The sequence below is a fragment of the Carlito syrichta genome, unplaced genomic scaffold, assembly GCF_000164805.1.
Source record: "Carlito syrichta isolate Samal-C Ts95f unplaced genomic scaffold, Tarsius_syrichta-2.0.1 Scaffold315848, whole genome shotgun sequence".
In the NCBI taxonomy this organism is placed as follows: Eukaryota; Metazoa; Chordata; class Mammalia; order Primates; family Tarsiidae; genus Carlito; species Carlito syrichta.
The window spans coordinates 680,003-699,625 of record NW_007259944.1 but is presented as its reverse complement, the minus strand read 5'-3'; the positions used below and the strand labels follow the sequence as shown (position 1 = coordinate 699,625).

General features: G+C 48.1%; 1 protein-coding gene across 1 annotated transcript in view; it reads right to left on the bottom strand.

Moving 5' to 3' along the window:
* Nucleotides 1–19,623, bottom strand: part of ATP9A (ATPase phospholipid transporting 9A (putative)) — a 120,763-nt gene that overhangs the window by 85,509 nt on the left and 15,631 nt on the right. The window contains exons 4-8 of the mRNA XM_008073454.1: nt 10,700–10,758; nt 8,830–8,881; nt 6,779–6,873; nt 2,119–2,199; nt 1,080–1,155 (exon numbers count right to left, since the gene is read on the bottom strand). Coding sequence (XP_008071645.1) covers nt 1,080–1,155; nt 2,119–2,199; nt 6,779–6,873; nt 8,830–8,881; nt 10,700–10,758 — 363 coding nt within the window. The remainder of the gene's footprint in view (nt 1–1,079; nt 1,156–2,118; nt 2,200–6,778; nt 6,874–8,829; nt 8,882–10,699; nt 10,759–19,623) is intronic.

Here is a 19,623-nt window from a genome sequence, read left to right as displayed (position 1 = left end):
GAGCCCGCAGGTTCAGGCAATCCTCTCACCTCAGCCTCCCAAAGGCGCGGGATTACAGGCTGAGCCACCGAGCCCGGCTCTACAAAAAAATTTTAAAAAATTAACTGGGTGTGGTGACATATGCCTGTAGTCCCAGCTACTTGAGAGGCTGAGGTAGGAAGATCCCCTAAGCCCAGAAGACCGAGGCTGTGGTGAGCTGTGATCATGCCACTGCACTCCAGCCTCGGCAACAGAGCAAGACCCTGACTCAGAAAAACAAATAAACAACAAACAAAAAGAAAGTTGCCAAAAGTGGAATTATAAGACAATACCAATTATACTATTAGATATATTATATTACATTACATTGCATTATATTAATAGCTGCACAGTAAATTCTTACTCTGGATTAAAGGACTCTGCCTTTAACCTGCTGTGTGACCTCAGGGTAAGTCACTTAGCCTCACCGAGCCTCAGTTTCCTCATCTACAGAATGGGCAGAAGAGCACAGCATCTATCATCACAGTACCACGAGAGGGGTTAAGTGCAGGGTGTGACACACGCCTGAGCCTGTCCCACAGGCTGCATGCCGCCCATGTCACTAACACTGCTCTCATAGGTCACACTCAGTCCCAAAGGCCCTCTCCCCTCTCATCCCGGCATCCAAAGCTGAAAAGCACTGAGGTCTACATGTCTTGGTGTTCACACCCCGAGATTCCAGCTCGGCCCACACCCCTTCCCATGTCACAGACCCTGTCCTGTGCCTGCATGGCGACCCCCACGGACACAACTCCTGGCCTGGAGTTCAGGCCAGCTCGGTCTCTGGGACAGATTAGGATGTCAATCTCAAATGGCAATTACAGCTGTTCCCAGAGTGGCCACTGCAGAAAGGTCCCCAGGCCTGGCCAATTCTCCCAGACGTCTCTGAGTGTCCCGGCCGCAATTAGATGTCAGGGTCGTTCCCTGAAGGTGCCGGCACAAGTGGAAAATGCCATTTGACCGAGGACTCATTTTCCCAACTGGCAGACGATTATTCTAATTACAAAAGGGTTTTCTTTCCTTTCCAAATTGCTCCCACATTCCCCAAGATGGCGCCTCACCTGATGCGACCACCGTGCCGGCCCACAGCGTGTTCTCTATGCTCAGGCTCTCGCTGATCGGAGGGTCACTGTCTTCCTGGAAAACACCCAACACACAAGCATTCGTCTCCTGAGGCTTCCCCGGGATCCACACGCTGCTTCTGCTCAAGGCAGAAAGAGAAGGTCTCTACCTGAAGAAACTGGAGGCCTGGGGCGGAGGCCTGCAGCTCAGCCTCAAGAGGAAGGCGACACCCTTCCACACTCTCGCCCTTGGAGTGTTCATCCCCCACAGAAACACCCATAAACACTGGTTGTGGTTTAAAAAGTGCGGGCCTCAAATGCTAAAAAAGGTTTTCCAAGGTAAGAACCAGCATGCACTCAGGCATCCCTGGCCAAGTTCATGGCTTATAGAAAGAGAACACTGACACGTTAATTTGGGTTCTACACATCTGCTGGTCCACAGTCCCATATTCCCAAAATAATCTAATTCCAATTCTTTTTTTTAGAGACAGAGTCTTGCTCTGTCTTCTGTCACCCATGCTGGAGGCTGGAATGCGGTGGCATGATCATAGCTCACCACAGTCTCAAACTCCTAGGCTTAAGGGATCCTCCGGTCTCAGCCTCCCAAGTACTAGGACTGTAGGTACGTGCCACCCTGCCTGACTAATCCAAATTTAATTTCTCTCCTGAAAAGTCTGAAAATGGCTTTAAAATTACAAAATTGGCAGACAGGACTTATAGGAATCAAAGAGCACATGGACCCCTCTGAAGGAGACAGAAAAACGAACTGCTTTCAGTCATCAGAGTTGACGTTAATTATAGCTATTCTTGGCGCTCAGTTGCCAGAGGACTCAAGCTGTTCCAAGGCTGACAGAAAATCCCGGGTGTGTCCACCTTACTGAGGAACAATGTGTCAGCTTTCAAGATAGGGCCTTCTTGAAGAAACTTCGCCCCACCCCCAGCATGAAACTACGTCCTGGCAAAGAATTGTCCCCTTCGTATGCCTCTATCACCAGCACGCACTCGGAAACGGGGCTCCGGGCCACAGTGAGCCACCTACCCTGGTAAAAGTTCCCACGAAGTTATGGATGTCAATATTCGGCTCCTCCGCGTACACATACGATCGAATCTGAAGAAGATCCTGTGCCCAGAGAGACACGTGGAGTTAAAACAAGGTCCGTTCTCAGCTCGAGGTTTCAAGAGACACGCTGTTATTTCCCAAACAGTGCAAACAAGCTCTCAGAATTACCGGGCCAGGGAAAAGAGGAAGGACATGGGCCATCAAGTAAGTTCAAGAGTCCTACACACAGTATCCCAAGACACCTGGAAGATGCCACCATGAAGGCACCTGCCTCTCTGCGCCTACCCGGCATTTTCCAGACTCAATGGGATGGGTGATGTGACACTCTTCAAATGGGCAACTCCCCTCTGCTAAACTCTGGCTTGCAAGACATGTTCGCACCAATGAAAAAGCTCCTTCAACAAATGGGAATTGGGCACCCACTCTGCAAACCCCCAGGAAGAGCTGAAAAGTGATTAAGAAAACCTCACACCTATTAGGGTGGCTACTAAAAAAAAAAAAAGAAAGAAAAAGGTGTGGTGAACCTGTGGAGAACTTGGAGCCCTTGGGTCCTGCTGCTGGGAATGTAAAATGGTGCAGCCACTGTGGAAAACAGTATGGCGGTTCCTCAAAACACTACACATAGAATGGCCATATAATCCAGCAATCCCTCTTCTGGGGATATACCCAAAAGAACTGAAAACAGACTGGGTGTGGTGGCTCATGCCTGTAACCTTGGGAGGCCGAGGCGGGAGGATCATTTGAGCCCAGGAATTTGAGACCAACCTGGGCAACACAACCTGTCTCTAAAATAAACAAACATTAAAAAAAAAAAACTGAAAACAGAGATGGAAATATCTGTATCCCCGTGTACATTGCAGTACTACTCACAACAGTCAATAAGCAGAAGCAACACAAGCGACCACCCTGGTGACTGGATAAGCACACCGTGGTTCATACACACAGAATGCGAGTCCGTCAAAGGAAGCAATGAAATACACCTGTTACAGTACGGATACACCCTGGAGGACACTGCGTTGAGTGAAATGAACCAGCCGGCCAAAGACTGCATAATTCCACTCCTACAGAGAGAGGAGTTTAATTCATAAAGACAGAAAATAGAAAGGCGGCTCCCAGAGGCTGGGCGGAGGGGGCAACAAGAATTCCTGTTGAATGGGTCCAGGGTTCTAGTTCTTCTGCAAGATGGAAAAATTCCAAAGATGGACGCCGGCCATCAGTGCACAACAATGGGAAGGCACTTTAGACCACCGAACCGTATGCTTAAAAAAAGATGATACGCCGGGCTCGGTGGCTCAGCCTGTAATCCCGCACCTTTGGAGGCTGAGGTGAGTGGATTGCCGAGCCCACGGGTTCGAGACCCGCCTGGGCAGCAAGACCTCATCTCTACAATAAATCAAAAATCAGCCAGGTGTGGTAGCGCATGCCTGTAATTCTGGCTACTTGGAAGGCTGAGGCGGAAGGATCGCCGGAGCCCAGCAGGCCGAGGCTGCAGTGGCCGGGAGCGGCCACTGCACTCCAGTCTGGGCGACTGAGTGAGACTCTGACTCAAAAAAAAAAAAAAAGAAAGATGATACATTTCATGGTCTGTGTATGTCACCACAATTTTTTTTTTTTTTTTTTAAAGCAAACAAGAAGTCAACCTTAGACAGGTAAAATGACACTTCCAAGCAGAATGTGTGCAGGGGCACAAGACAGGTACGGCCTCGGGAGCAGCCACGGCCAGAACAAAGAATAAAGGAAGTGGTGGGCGGACCAGGCTACAGGAAAGGCAATGCTGGGAGGGGCCAGGAATGCAGCAGGAGGAAGGGGCACAGAAACATAAACCAGTCCAGAAGCAGAAAGTCCCGAGGGAAGGAGCAGGGAGGAGTCCCCAGGAGGAAAAGGCAGGGTGGGGCCGGTCATCAAACAAGTCAAAGGCCAGGCTCGTAATATGTTATGTCATGAGCACACACACACCACATGACACAGTGAGAGAGGACTTATTTATCTATCAATTAATTAATTAATTTCTCTTTTTTGAGTCAGGGTCTCATTCCGTCGCCCAGGCTGGAGTGCAAGTGTCACAATCATGGCTCTCTGTAGCCTCGACCTCCTGGACTCAGGCGACCCTTCCACCTCTGCCGGCCAAGCAGCCAGGAGTAGAGATGCATACCACCCCACCTGGCTAATTCTCTGATTTTTTGTAGAGACGAGAGTCTCGCTATGTTGCCCAGGCTGGTCTCAAAATCCTTGCCTCAAGTGATCCTCCCGCCTCGACCCCCCAAAGTGCTAGGATTACAGGCATGAGCCATCATGCCCGGACAGAAGATTTATCTTAAAAGTTGATTTCTTTCCATTGCTGTTCTACCTTACAGGAAGGTCATTTGTTACGAGGGCTCTTGAATTCTGATCCTTGGCCCATCGCCTGAGGGTCAAAGATGAGGCTTTGCACAGGCAGAGCTGGGAGCAGACCTGGCCTCTCCACACCAGCCATGTAAATTTGGAGAAAGGACTGGCCTCTCCAGTCTCCATGTCTTATCTGTGAACCAGCCACACCAGCACTATGTTTTAGGGCAGCAATCCAGACTAACAAAGACACCGCGGGGTGGGGGGGTGGCAGCCTGCCAGGCGGTGGGACAGGAACAACTACAGCAGAATGCCTGTTTGACCAGTGCTCCCTGAGGCTGTTCCTGCTGTCACTGCACCCAGCTCAGCCCTGGCTCTCTTTCTGCTCCCCTTTCCGACTCTTCTTGCTTCCTCTTCATTTTAACAAAATTCTCTCAAAACTAGCACTGCTGCTCTTAACGACCTGGCCGGGGTGAGCCACAGGCAGGGGGCAGCTCGGCCCTAAAGCAACAGCAGCTAGAAGCAGGCGTCTTATCTAAGACCTGCAGCTCCTGTCAGCAGCTGGTTCTGACATGTCCCCAGCCCAACCACTTACAAGTGTCTTTTCACCTCACCTTCACCCAAGGGTGAAGGGAGGAGAAGGAAGAATCTAGAAAAACGGGAAGCAGCTGGGCATGGTGGAAGCACCTGTAATCCCAGCACTTTGGGAGGCTGAGGTGGAAGGATTTGAGCCCAGGAGTTCAAGACCAGCCTGGGCAAGACGGCGAGACTTCATCTCTACAAAAAAAATTTTTAAAGTAGCCGGGTGTGGTGGCACACACCTGTAGTTCCAGCTACTTGGGAGACTGAGGTAGAAGGATTGCTTGAGCCCAGGTGGTCAAGGCTGCAGTGAGCCATGATCATGCCACTGCACTCCAACCTGGGCGACAGAGTGAGACCCCGACTCAAAGAAAAAAGAAAAATGAAGAGAGCCAGACACAGTGGCTCACGCCTGTAATCCCAGCACTTTGGGAGGCAGAAGTGAGAGGACTGCCTGAATCCACAGGTTCGACATCAGCCTGGGCAACTTGGTAGGACATGGTTTCTACAATATATCAAAAACTTAGCCAGGTATGGTGACGTGTGCCTGGGGTTCCAGTTACTTGGAAGGCTGATGCAGAAGGATCTCCTGAGTCCCGCAGGTTGAGGCTGCAGTGGTCTGAGCATGCCACTGCACTCCAGCCTAGGGGATAGAGACTCCAAATCAAAAAAAGAAAATGGAAGGAAGGAAGGAAGGAAGGAAGGAAGGAAGGAAGGGAGGGAGGGAGGGAGGGAGGGAGGGAGGGAGGGTGAGAGGGAGGGAGAGAGGGAGGGAGGAAGGAGTAAGGATTCTTTTACTAGATAAGTCTTACTTTATAACCAAGACACCGATTATAAAGTGCTAGATAAACATAAAATTTCCCAGAAATACTAAAGGATGAGAAGTGGATACATTATGACAGTCAGGAGTCTCGGAATATTTCGCAGACACAAAATTAGAAAGGTGCGCTCTGGATTTTTAATAAGCTACCAACATTTGAGATTTGAGTGACTTCCCATGACAATGTGGATCTCTGGGTCCTCTTTCAAAAACAATCAGTTCAGACAGACAGACCAGAGGGCCCTGACAATGACAGCAAGCCATACAGAACTAACCTCAGTAAGATGAGAAGCCATTGGGGCTGCTGTGTTCTCATGTTTAACATTTATTTTGAGAGTGGGGTCTTGTTGTGTTGCCCAGGCCGGAGTACAGTAGCTATTCAAAGGCATGACCATAGCTCACTTTAGCCTTGAGTTCCTGGGCTCATGTGATCCACCCGCCTCAGCCTCCTAAGTAGCTGGGATGACAGGCATACACTACCACACCTGGTGAATTTTTAAATTTTTTTTGTAGGCACGAGGTCTCGCTATGTTGTCTCGCTATGTTGCCCAGGTTGATCTCGAACTCTGGGCCTCAAGCAATCCTCCCACTTTGGCCTCCTAAAGTGCTGGAATTGCAGGTGCAGGCCACTGCATCCAGCCTTCCTTTGCAGGTTTTGAGCAGACGAGTGATGCATCCCCATCTTTTAAATCGGCAAGGAACCTTGGTCCAGCTTTCCTCCTGCGGAGGCGCTCCCTCCCTGCACTCGGGGCCTGCATCTGGCCTGGCTGCATTTGTAGAAGCTGAGGGCCCCACACTCCCCCACCAGTCCCACTTCCCCATGGACATCCCACGCCTGGCCCCAAGGGCGTCTGAGGAGAGCCCTACTGGGGGGGGCAGGGGGGAACTGCGTGCCCCGCAGAGAATGCTACTCACCGCAGCCGTGGGGAGCCTCTGTGTGCAGGCTACGGGGAGGCGCAGCTTCCAGTCTGTCTCCCCGTCCAGCTGATCCGTCCGTAAGAAGCAAGACCCTGTGGAAGGAAGGTGGTCATGGCTCATCACCTGCACTTCAAGGACCCTTCCTTCGGCTGCTCAGGGCAGAGTCTGTTCTGGTCTTTGTAAGAACAGTGAACCCGTGGCCAGTGACCACACAGGAAAGTAAACACCCTGCCTCCCTCTTCCTCCATTAACTCTGGGGCAAGAGGGATCTGAGTTCGAATCCCTGATCCTGGACTAAGCCACAGAGTGCCCTTGTTTGTAAAATGAGTAGAAACAGAAACCTCGTAAGCTTGCCGTCAAGATTCAGTGGGTGTCAGAACAGTGGCTGGCACAGGGTGACCAGCATTCAGAGTTGCCTGGCCAGGGTTCACTGCATCTTCTCAGAACCACCTGGGTTCAGGTCCAGGCTCTGCCACTTACTAGCTCTGTGTCCTAGTTAATCAACCTCTCTGGCCTCAGTTTCCTTGAGTGTAAAAATAGAGACCATAACAGCACCAGCCATGTAGGGATGTCATCGTGAAGATGTAAGTGTGGATCCATGCAGCTGCTCAAAACAGTGCAGGCCCAAAAAAGTACTAGTCATGTCTGGGGTCATCAGTGACCTGTACATTTGATTTTATTATTATTATTTTTTTAGTCAGAGTCTTACTCTGTCACCCAGGCTGCAGTACAGTGACACAATCATGGCTCACTGCAGCCTCGACCTCCTGGGCTCAGGTGATCCTTCTGCCTCAGCCTCCCAAGTAGCCGGGCTACAGGCGCATGCCAACATGCCTGGCTAATTTTTTATTTTTTTGTAGAGACAAGGTCTCGCTATGTTGTCCAGAATGGTCTCGAACTCCTGGGTTCAAGCAATCCTCCCACCTTGGCCTCCCAAAGAGCTGGGATTACAGGCGTAAGCCACCACACCTGACCAGCCTGCACATTTTATAGGTGTATCTTTCAATCTGACATACAAGTCCATGCAATTCATCAGCTATCTATTTCATCAGATAGAAAATGTATTCCCACTGGCACTGCAGTTAAAACTTCTGAGAACTATTAAGGTTAAAGACTCATAATTTTTTTCTAAGAAAGGGTTTTGATGGATTGACAAACACACACACACACAAACACACACACACACACAAAACAGGAGAACACATCGGGGGTCTTAACCCAAAATGCTCTGGTTTTCACTGAATAGAAAAGAAGACTATTTTAATCTAGCGCCTTCTGCCCACTTTCTGGATTACTTAAAATGTTATTAGTATAAAATTGGGTCTTTCATCCCATTCATAATGAATAGGTCACAGCATCCACAAAGAAACATGAATGCCCATTTTTCAGGTGTTGGACAATCTCCGACTGCACAAAGCAGGCAAGAAAAAACAGCCCTGTTTCCTCAGAAGAGCCTCAATAAACAAAATAAAAACGAAGGTGATTTTGATTGAGCGAAGAGGTGGCAGCCTCCCCAGGGAAAAACTGCACCAAGAAGGCCTCCCATGAGGCCCCAACAAACACAGGCCAGAGCAATAAAGAATTCACTGGATGCGGCCGGCAAGGCCGTGCTCCATGTGAGCGCAGGGCAGAAGAGGCGCCCACCTCCATCTCACAGCCTCCTTTCACCCCACACCTCCTACCTAACATTGCCTCAGAAGACAGATTTCCATTTGCTTCTGAAGGAGACATCTCCTAGTTCCTGAAACTCTCAAGCTGAACCTGACACAGCCCCAGGAGGGAAGCCAAGGTCCCCCGGATGCGTGACTTCACCAGCCGGGGGCTGGTCGGAGTCTGATGAGTCGGATTTTTTCAATGATCAAGAGCTATTGGCTTTAAAGCACCAAAACCACTTTTTAAAAAGACGAGTCTGTTCAGAAAGATGCTTTTGATTCGCCTCCATGGCTCCAAAAAGCAAATCTACTTCTGTTACATTTTCAAATGATTATTTTGCCAAATTACCCCTGAAAGTCTAATGGTTATTTTCCAAATTGATCTCAGATGTTTACCGTTCTTTTCTGATGTCCTCAGGAAGATCATGTCAGCAGGGACCCGCTGGTTCTGTGTTATGAAAAGAAAGCCTGTTACCGTGGGGGGTTTTCATCCCCACCCCCTGCCCCCTTCCCCACAAGGGGAGGGGAAGCCACCAAGACCCACAGCCTCCTTTCAGTTTCTGCCTTTGTCAAAGACAGATCTGGGGATTTATTTTGTTTTGAAGCTGAAAAATCTGGCACACGACTGGCAGTTTACCAATCTCCTATGAAATCTTATCTTGGAAAGAGAGTCCCTGGTTTCCAGGTGAATCCAGAAGTTACCACCCCAATTCCAAGGGCCTGCCCCCCTGGTGGGCTGTCTTCCAGGCTGTCTGGTGACACACAGGACAGACCCTCTGCTCACAATTTATGCTTCTACCAACTTCCCAGCTTGTTGCTTAGCTTTTTGTGGAATTTCAATAAGGTCGGAAAGTAGTAAGAAATTTAAAAAGCCATCTACAAAAAAAAAAGAGGGAAGCCCACAGCAGCCCTCATTTAATTATGAACAGAGAAGTTCGTGGTAACAGAAAGGGTTCCTGGGAGGGTCTTCTGCACCTCACAAAAAGGCTCACTTTACCTCATGTCAACCCTGAGTTCTGGGGTTTAATCCTTTTAAAAGAACCCAGGGCCATTTCTACAGAAAAAAGCCAAGATGCAATCCTTCCCTAATCAAATATTATCCCAAAGCTCTCCAAGGGTCACCCCCAAAACCCAATACCTTCCAAATATCCACAATAAAAAGAGAAATGAGTCCTTGTGGAAATAACAGACACATAAGCACTGCTCTTCTTAAAAACGCATTTTTGAGCCGGGCTCGGTGGCTCAGCCTGTAATCCTGCACCTTTGGCAGGCTGAGGTGAGTGGATTGCCTGAGCCCGCGGGTTCCAGACCCGCCTCGGCAGCGAGACCTCATCTCTACAATAAATCAAAAAATCAGCCGGGCGTGGTAGCGCATGCCTGTAATTCCGGCTACTTGGAAGGCTGAGGCGGAAGGATCGCTGGAGCCCAGCAGGTCGAGGTTGCGGTGGCCAGGAGCGGCCACTGCACTCCAGTCTGGGCGACAGAGTGAGACTCCAACTCAAAAAAACCCCCCAAAAAATGCATTTTTGGCCTTTTTGTTCTTCTGTTACACATAACCCCAACTTCCCATAAGAGAGTAGAAACCCAGAAAATGTAAAATAAAATTGCTCAAAAGGTAATTCAAATAAATATTTGCAAGAGTCTATAAAGCAAGCAGACAGCCAGGAGTGGCTCAAGCCTGTAATCCCAGCACTTTCGGAGGCCAAGGTGAGAGGATTACCTGTGGCCAGGGGTTTGAGATCAGCCTGGACAACTTGGCAAGACCCTGTCTCTACAATAAATTCTTAAAAATTTTCTGGGCATGGTAGCGTGTGCCTGTAGTTCCAGCTACTTGGAAGGCTGAGGGGAAAGGATCACCTGAGCCCAGCAGGTCGAGGCTGCGGTAGCCATGAGTGTGCCACTGCACTCCAGCCTGGGCAACAGAGTGAGACTCCAACTCAAAAAAAAAAAAAAAAAAAAGCAAGCAGACTTCTAGGAAAGGTTTTATCTTTTAATCCCAAAACAAAAACACATCAAACAGGAAATCAAAATGTGTACTTGTGTCTGGAAGCTTCCTGGCTATGAAACACACATAAACCTTGAAAAACTGTGTGTGTGTGTGTCCCGCAGGAAAGAGATGTTCCCTCCCAGGCAAACTCCTTACCGAGAATGCCAAATGTATCCTTCACCTGGTCCACCAGACACATGGGTTACATGCGGGGATGGAAGGTGGTGTCTGCACACATACCCAGCAGCCCAGCCCGGAAGAAGCTTCCAGACTACTCACCTTCTCAACAATGATGAGATCTCCCACTTGGATGCTGGAACTCTTCACCTTCACTGTGCCTGCAAAGCAATGGGTTCAAGAGCCGTCATTGCCTTAACGCGTTTCAATTCAGCATGTCTTCACAGAGAGTCAGCCGGCAAGTCAACATCGCACACCCAGAGGTTCCTGTGCTCACCAGCCGCCCCCTCAGCATCGCAATCTCACGTCTCTCTGGGAGAAGGTTCATTTGCCACAGTGACTGCTCCAGAAATTCAATCCCCACAGCACAGGACACTGAGATAGCCATGCCCTTCAAGAAAGACCATCTGTCCTAGCAGTGACTTAGAAGCTCACTAAAGCAGCATCTAAGAGAGTTCATTCAGCCCCCAAAACATGCACAAAAAAACCCCACTGACATATGTAAGAAAATTTAGAGTCAGACCCATGGGAGAAAAGGTTAACTCTGAATTTTGAACACCACCAGAAAGAAAAAAAAAAGAAGCTAACCCAAAATGACTTATTTACTTTTTTTTAAATCAGGGTCTCACTCTGTTGCCCAGTGGCATGATCATGGCTCATCACAGCCTCCAACTCCTGGACTCAGGCTATCCTTCTGTCTCAGTCTCCTGAGTAGCTGGGAGTACCAACTACTTTTTTTTTTTTTTTTGTAGCCACAAAGTCTGACTATGTTGTCCAGGCTGGTCTCAAACTCCTGGGCTCAAGCAATCCTCCAGCCTTGGCCTCCCAAAGTAATGAAATTACAGGCATAATTTACTTTTTAATTTACAATTGCTATATAAACTATAAATATATTTATAAATATAACTATATATATATTTATAAACTATAAAGTTTATAAGGATTATGAGCAGACTATGTAACTTTTGCTGGATTTTTATCTGGATAAACAATAAACACCAACACTAAACACTAATTCTGTGCTAAGTGCTATACAGATATTGATGGCTTACTTCATTCTCACAATAGCTCATAGATCATCTCCAGTTTTCAGACGCGGGAACTCGGGACCCTTCACCCTCCCCCAAAGTCTCAGAGTTAGGATGGGTCGTGGCTGAGGTTCACATGGCGTCTGACTCTAGAGTATGGAATAAAAACCGTGAGTCCAGTAAAGCTCAAAAGCCATGACCGATGGCCGTGTCCTGGAAGAATCAAGGGTGAAAGACAGTCCCTACATCCTCAGAAACGCCCAGCCTGGGACAGGAGTGGCACTCTTCTCCTGAAAAGGGCCAGGCAGTGAAGAGTCCAGGTTCTGCAGGCCAAGAGGCAATGCCCTCCACCCTCTCAATCACTGTTCTCCCAAAAGGCTCAAGCCCTTTTACATTTATATTTTACTTTTTTTTTTGAGTTGGAGTCTCACTCTGTCACCCAAGCCGGAGTGCAGTGGCTTGGATCATCACAGTCTTGATCTCCTAAGTAGAACTCAGTCTCCCAAGTTGCTGGGATAACAAGCACGCACCACCGTGCCCAACTAATTTTTTAATTTTTTTGTAGAGTCAAGGTCTCACTATGCTGCCCAGGCTGGTCTCAAACTCCTGGGCTCAAGCAATCCTCCCACCTTAGCCTCCCAAAGTGCTAGAATGACTGATGTGAGCCACTGCATCCAGACTTATTTTACATTTTTTGTTTGTTTGTTTGTTTGTTTTTTGAGTTGAAGTCACACTCTGGAGACTGGAGTGCAGTGGCCGCTCCCGGCCACCGCAGCCTCGACCTGCTGGGCTCTGGCGATCCTTCCACCTCAGCCTTCCGAGTAGCTGGAGTTACAGGTGCGCGCTACCATGCCCGGCTGATTTTTGATTTATTGTAGAGATGAGGTCTCGCCTGCCCAGGCGGGTCTCAAACCCGTGGGCTCAGGCAATCCACTAACCTCAGCCTCCCAAAGGCACAGGATTACCAAGCCCAGCTTATTTTACATTTTTAATAGTAAAAAAAAAACTACTCTTAGTTCTAGAGCCATATAAAACCAAGTGAGGGCTGAATGTGGTCTACAAGCTATGGCTGCCAACCCATGACCTGGTGAGAACAGCCACATAGATGCTGTAGGTAAAACAGCAAGTGAAATGGGGGCCATGAGCTCCATGTACTGAGAGAGCAGGAAGGAGGTACATGCCTCCTCCAGGAAGGATCTAGAACAGTACCCAGCACACAGAGGACACTTGATAATTCACTCAACATTCAGGCAACATTTACTGAACACCTGCTGTATGCCATGAGTTCCAAGAGCTGGGGATACACAGAACTTGAATTCCAAGGAGGGAAGGAGGTAACAGACACATAATGAACAAATGGGCATGGACAAAGACCAGAACTCCTCCAGCGAGACTCCAAGCATCACGTGGAAAACAAGGCAGAAGGGGCTGGCGGGACCAGGTTGCCCAGCACACTGTGAGCGGTCTTGGGAAGCTTCTTTCTGGTGATAGGCCAGAAAGAAGCACCATTGGGAAACCTTTACATTACTGATGTCACATAATAATACAGCTTAACTTACATGGGTTCAGCCAGAGACTTTCTTACAATGATGACCCTCGATTCCCTGCAATAAATACACATCCCAGGGCAAGAGTGAAATGGGATCTGGTATTCCATTGATGTTTTCATTCATTCAACAAATACCCAACGTTCACTAACCAGGATGTCCAGTGTTTGTCTCTTTAACTTTACAAAGAACTTAAGGACACTTACAAAATAAGCTGGCCGAGCACAGTGGTTCACACCTATAATCCCAGCACTTTGGGAGGCTGAGGTGAGAGGACTGCCTGAGCACATGAGTTCAAAACTAGCCTGGGCAACTTAGCGAGACCTCATCTCTACCATAAATCAAGAAAAATTAGATGGGCATGATGATACGTGCCTGTAGTTCCAGCTATTTGGAAGGCTGAGGTGGAAGAATCGCCTGAGCCCAGTAGGTCAAGGTTGCGGTGGCCATGAGTGTGCCACTGCACTCCAGTCTATGCAACAGAGACTCCAACTCAAAAAAAAAAGAAGCTGGGCTCGGTGGCTCAGCCTTTAATCCCACACTTTGGGAGGCCGAGGGAAGTGGATTGCCCGAGCCCGTGAGTTCGAGACCCGCCTGGGAAACTTGGCAAGACTTCATCTCTACACTAAATCAAAAAATTAGCCGTTCGTGGTAGTGCGCACCTGTAGTTCCAGCTAGTTGGAAGGCTGAGGTGGAAGGATCACCAGAGCCCAGCAGGTCGAGGCTGCAGTGGCCGGGAGCGGCCACTGCACTCCAGTCTGGGCAAGAGAGTGAGACTCCAACTCAAAAAACAAAAAAACAAAAACGAAAAAAGAGAAATAAAAGAAATAAGCTAAACGTGCCATTCTAGAGTTTTATGATTTCTTACTGTATTTTACACCTCTAACATAATTTAATGCTTGGGTTCTTTTTCTTTTGTGTGTGTGTGTGTGTTTTGTATAGATGGGTACTCACTATGTTGCCCAGGCTGGTCTCAAACTCCTGGGCTCAAACGGTCCTCCCGCCTTGGCCTCCCAAAGTGCTGGGATTACAGGTATGAGTCACTACACCAGGCCAATGCTATGTATTTTTTAAGTAATTCACCACCAGTGAGATCTGTCAAATTATTCACATTATTTCTACTGAAAGCCAGCTGCAATGTCTCTATAGTCCCAGCTACTCAGGAGGCTGAGGAGGGAGGATCACTTAAGCCCATGAGTGTGAGTCCAGCCTGTGCAACATAGTGAGAGCCCCATCTCTTTAAAAATACAAATAAGGCTGGGTGCGGTGGATGGGCACAGTGGCTCATGCCTGTAATCCCAACACTTTGGGTGGCTGACACAGGAGGATCACTTGAGCCCATGAGTTCAAGACCAGCTCGGGTAACAAGACCTGCCCCTAGAAGTTTTTTTTTTTTTTTTTTAAAGAAAAGAAAAACACATATACATATTTCCATTGAGACAACTCTAATAGGTTCCACAGGGTCTGATTTCAACTCATTTTTCTAAATTCTGTCATCATAATAGGAAGTAGAAATGGAGCCAAAAGACCTGCATTGAACAGTACTGACTTCCAGAAGGCAATCAATAAACAGTGATGAGCTGAACCCACCCTCAACTGCTGCCAGGACTTCTGAACTCTCCCAGTGTGGGTATCTCATGCTACCAAGCAAGCACCTAGCACTTAGGCGCCTCCGCTTTGTAAAACGTGACGCTCAACTCAACCCAATGGCCAAAGCCCCGGCACACTAGAAAAAGACCCACCAGCCTCCAGTTTCATGATACCTTATGTCATGTCATAGATTCATTGTGAATGTATTCAGTCAGTGTACATATTTACAGGGAGATGGGAGAACATTCGCTAACCCAAAGGGCGACTGGAAATGGGGAGCATGGGGTGTCTTTGGCAGAACTCTTCTACGGCCTGAACCACTCCTCTTGCTCCACTAGGGGGCGGCAGCGAAACCGCGTGTGGATGTGCGGTTCTTTCAGCGCATGCACAAGGAGGCCACCCTGGAAGAAAGATGGTAAATCCATCAGAGCCCTCTGGGCCCATCAGCTCTTCCTTACCTGGGCTTGTTCTAACCCGGACATACATGTGCACATTGTCTTTGGGTTTGTTATTAAAACTGATGCTAGCCGGGCACGGTGGCTCACACCTGTAATCCCAGCACTTTGAGAGGTTGAGGTGGGAGGACGGCCTGAGCCCACGAGTTTGAGACGAGCCTGAGCAACTCGGCGAGACCTTGTTTCTACAATAAAAAAATTAGCTGGTGTGGTAGCATGAGCCTGTGGTTCCAGCTACTTGGAAGGCTGAGGTGGAAGGATCATCTGAGCCCAGCAGGTCAAGGCTGCGGTGGCCGTGAGTGTGCCACTGCTCTCCAGCCTGGGCGACAGTGAGACTCCGACTCAAAAAAATAAAACCAATTTATGCTGCTGGGTTGATCCCCATGATCACACCTATATTCAGATCATCAAGCTCTAGTTACAGGTTTTCTCCTAACATCTAACTCCCAGAAGAGCTCATGTTTTAATTTTTATTCAATAATAATCACATCTCTGTGTGGATGTCAGCGGGACAGAGGACACAATCAGGAGGATTATTCTGAAAGAACTGGCAGTGACTCTGGAGTGGTGGGGATTTATCCTTTACTCAGGCATATACGTGTTATAAATACTTTACTTTTTTGTAAAATAAGCATGAGGTTGTTTTCCTAATGAAAAAAAAATACTAACCAAAATAAGCTCTAATGTTTGAGCAACTAGGCCCTGATCTTTCCCTTCTTGCACCTGAGTCCTTGAGTGATGACCAGTTCATGGGAACTCTGCCTCTCTCTGTTCATCTGTTCTGATCAACAAAACCACCCCCTCCCCCCTTTTTTAAAGTCAGAGTCTCACTCTGATGCCCTGGCTAGAGTGCAGCGGCACACTCATGGCTACTCCAGCATCCACCTGCTAGGCTCAGGCGATCCTTCCGCCTCAGCCTTCCAAGTGGCTGGAACCACAGGCGCGTGCTACCACGCCTGGCTAATTTTTTTGATATACTGTAGAGACGAGGTCTCACCAAGTTGCCCAGCCTGGACTCGAACCCCTGAGCTCAGGCAGTCCTCTCGTCTCGGCCTCCCAAAATGCTGGGATTACAGGCTTGAGCCACCGCGCCTGGTTTAAAAATCCTCTTTAATCCACCTTGTTTGCAGAGCAGTTCTGAGCAGCCCTGGCAGGCCAGTGCTTCCTGCAGACATTGCTACCATACCTGACTGACCCACAGCCCACAGGACTCTAACTCCACCTCAGAGGAGGGTGGCGGGGCCACACCTTCATGAAGTCACTTGTGTTTCTGAGCCATGGCTCGCTCCTGGACATTTCAGTTTTGGGGGGGACGAGCCTCCGTGTTGCAGGCTCAACAGAGACTCTCAGACCCTCCCACTCTGTTGAGATAACAGGGTGCTGACCATGAATTTGGACTTCCTGTCTTATGCTGCCATGTTTTGGTGATCAAAAAGCTGTAGTTCGGACCTGCCTGCTGGACGTGGTATGTTTGTGTGTGGTGAATGTGAAAACCAAACCAGAAGAATGAAAAGGAGAAAAAGCAGCAGGAAGAAATGAGAAGAGAAAGCAGACACTGATATTTACATTCTGACATCTCCTGGGAGTTACCCACTGGCCAGGCATTAGGATTGGCTGTCGGTGCCTGGATTCATTATCTCTAAGGAGCATACGGAGGGGCAGGGGGAGGAAAAAGGGGCCACCAAAGCTAGGAGGGAGCATTTGGTGGCTGGAACTGACTCCCAGGATGAGAAAACTCTTAAAATTGTAGAAGGGACCCAACATATGATTGCTTACTTCACATCAATCTCATTTCTGAGGCTTCTACAAACGTTCTTGCAAAAAAAGGAAGAAAAAGAAACAGATGCAATCTGGTAAAGCTTCTTGTCTGCCTAACAAAGTAAGGAAAAAACAAAGAAGGAAAAAAACAACACATTCACAGTGATTTCGACTCTATTATTGATCTCAAAAGAGAGCAGGATTCTCGGGCTAACAGAAAATATGAAAATGCTCTCCCCACCGCCACAGAGGAGGCAGGCGCACTTCCCAAGCACTCTTATTTTATTTTATTTTTTTTTGAGTTGGAGTCTCACTCTGTCGCCCACACTGGAGTGCAGTGGCCGCTCCCGGCCACCGCAGCCTCGACCTGCTGGGCTCCGGCAATCCTTCTGCCTCAGCCTTCCAAGTAGCCGGAATTACAGGTGCGCACTGCCACGCCCGGCTAATTTTTTTGATTTATTGTAGAGATGAGGTCTTGCTGCCCAGGCGGGTCTGGAACCCACGGGCTCAGGCAATTCACTCACCTCAGCCTCCCAAAGGCGCGGGATTACAGGCTGAGCCACCGAGCCCAGCTAGCACTCTTATTTTTATTTTTACTTTTTGGTCTCACCTCCCCACAAGATTCCTAAGACAGAAGAAAGATCAGTTACACAGGGCCCTCTGCTTGGATGAATGCTTTACTGTCATCATTTTTAAATTCTTTTTTTATAACTGCATTTTATTATAAAGATGTGGTGTACAAGTCAGGATCAGGTACATAAGTAATCTACATACAAGTGAAGTGTGGGCCTCTGACTGGTCCCCACTCCCCCTGGTTTAGGACCAGGTGCGCTTTGTGATGTAATATACCTACCCCTCCCCCACCATTCTTTTTTTTTTTTGAGAGACTGGGTCTCACCCTGACACCCAGGCTGGAGTTACAGTGGCACCATCATAGCTTACTGCAGCCTTCAACTCCCAGGCTCAAATGATCCTCCTGCCTCAGCCTCCCTAATTTTTTAAATTATTTATAGAGACAGGGTCTTGCTATGTTGCCCAGGCTGGTCTCAAACTTCTGGCGTCAAGCGATCCTTCCACCTCAGCCTCCTACAGCACTAAGATTATAGGTGTGAGCCACTGCACCCAGCCTTTAAATTCTTAATAATTTTTTAACAAGGAGCCTCACATTTTCATTTTGCACTGGGCTCTGAAAATTCAGTAGCTAGCCCAGAAGGGAAGTAAAAACACCCAGTAACATCTTCTTTAAAATGTGTACAGGAAAACCTGGCCTTGTTCTTAGTACTGAAGCCACTGGACTCTGAACCTCCCCCCAAGATCTCTCTTCCCTTCCGAATGCCATAACACTTCATCTCCAGCATTGAGGTTTGGAGATTTTTCAGTTCATGTACAGAGACACTACAATAGTTGTGAAAGGGTGAAATGCTAAAATGGGGTCACCTTGGCCATTGCAGGCAAGTAGGTGGGCATTGGCTTATATTTTTGTTGTTATATAACTACCAATTAGTGGTATATTTCAGTCAATAATATTTTATTGTGCAATCGGCTCTGCTAACTATCTTGCTCCAAAGTATGTTTAATTAACTCCACTGTTTAAAGTCACCAATGAGTAAAACTAGTAAAACTATAACCTCTCCCAGTAATGGGCATTAGGATTTTATAATTAACATCTTGCTCCAAGGATGAGTTTCTAGCTATCTTGCATGACAAACCATTGGGACACTGAGATAAAACAAACGAACTATTGGCCGGGCTCAGTGGCTCAGTATATAATCCCAGCACTCTGGGAGGCCAAGGCAAGTGGATTGCCTGAGCCTGTGGGTTTGAGAACCATCCAGGCAACTTGGTGAGACCTTATCTCTACAATAAAACAAAAAATTAGCCGGGCATGGTAGCGTGCGCCTGTAGTTCCGGCTACTTGGAAGGCTGAGATGGAAGGATCCCCGGAGCCCAGCAGGTCGAGGCTGTAGTGGCCAGGAGTGTGCCACTGCACTCCAGTCTGGGCGACAGAGTGAGACTTCAACTCAAAAAAAAAAAGAAATGAACTATTATAAGGACCCCAGCCTTCCTACAATCTTCCCATGAAAAGCACACTCCCAGCTAAATAAATGCCTTTTTGTTCCCCAAATCCAAGGACATTTGAAGCTTAACGTTTGTGCCTTGAAACTCTGTCTTACAGACTTCGGGCTACTCTCCCTGCCTGAGTAATCAACTATCTGGCGGCTACCTTCCTGAACAGCTAATCGCCATAACAACACCCCCCAGACACACCCCCAACTGTTACATTTCACCAGAATGCTCCTGTTTCCAGTCTTCTCTAGGAGGCCTTATAAACACCCAGCCTCAAACATTCAGGACCAAATGCTTCTTCAGTGCTGGCCGCCCTCTTGAGGAGGCGGATCCACCCTTTTCCTCTAATTTACCTTAAAAATAAACTTTTTTCTCACCTACACCTTGTGCAATTCTTTGCATCTTTCATGCAGCACCAGCTCACACAACCCCACCCTGTCTGGTCTGACCTAACATTTGGAGGCCCCACTGGGATATATATATATATATGTTTCTTTTAACCTAACAAGTTAGGTAAGAGATTTTTGCAAAAGTGAAGTGAGAAATCCTCTGCCTGCCACATCCTAAATCATTAAATGCCT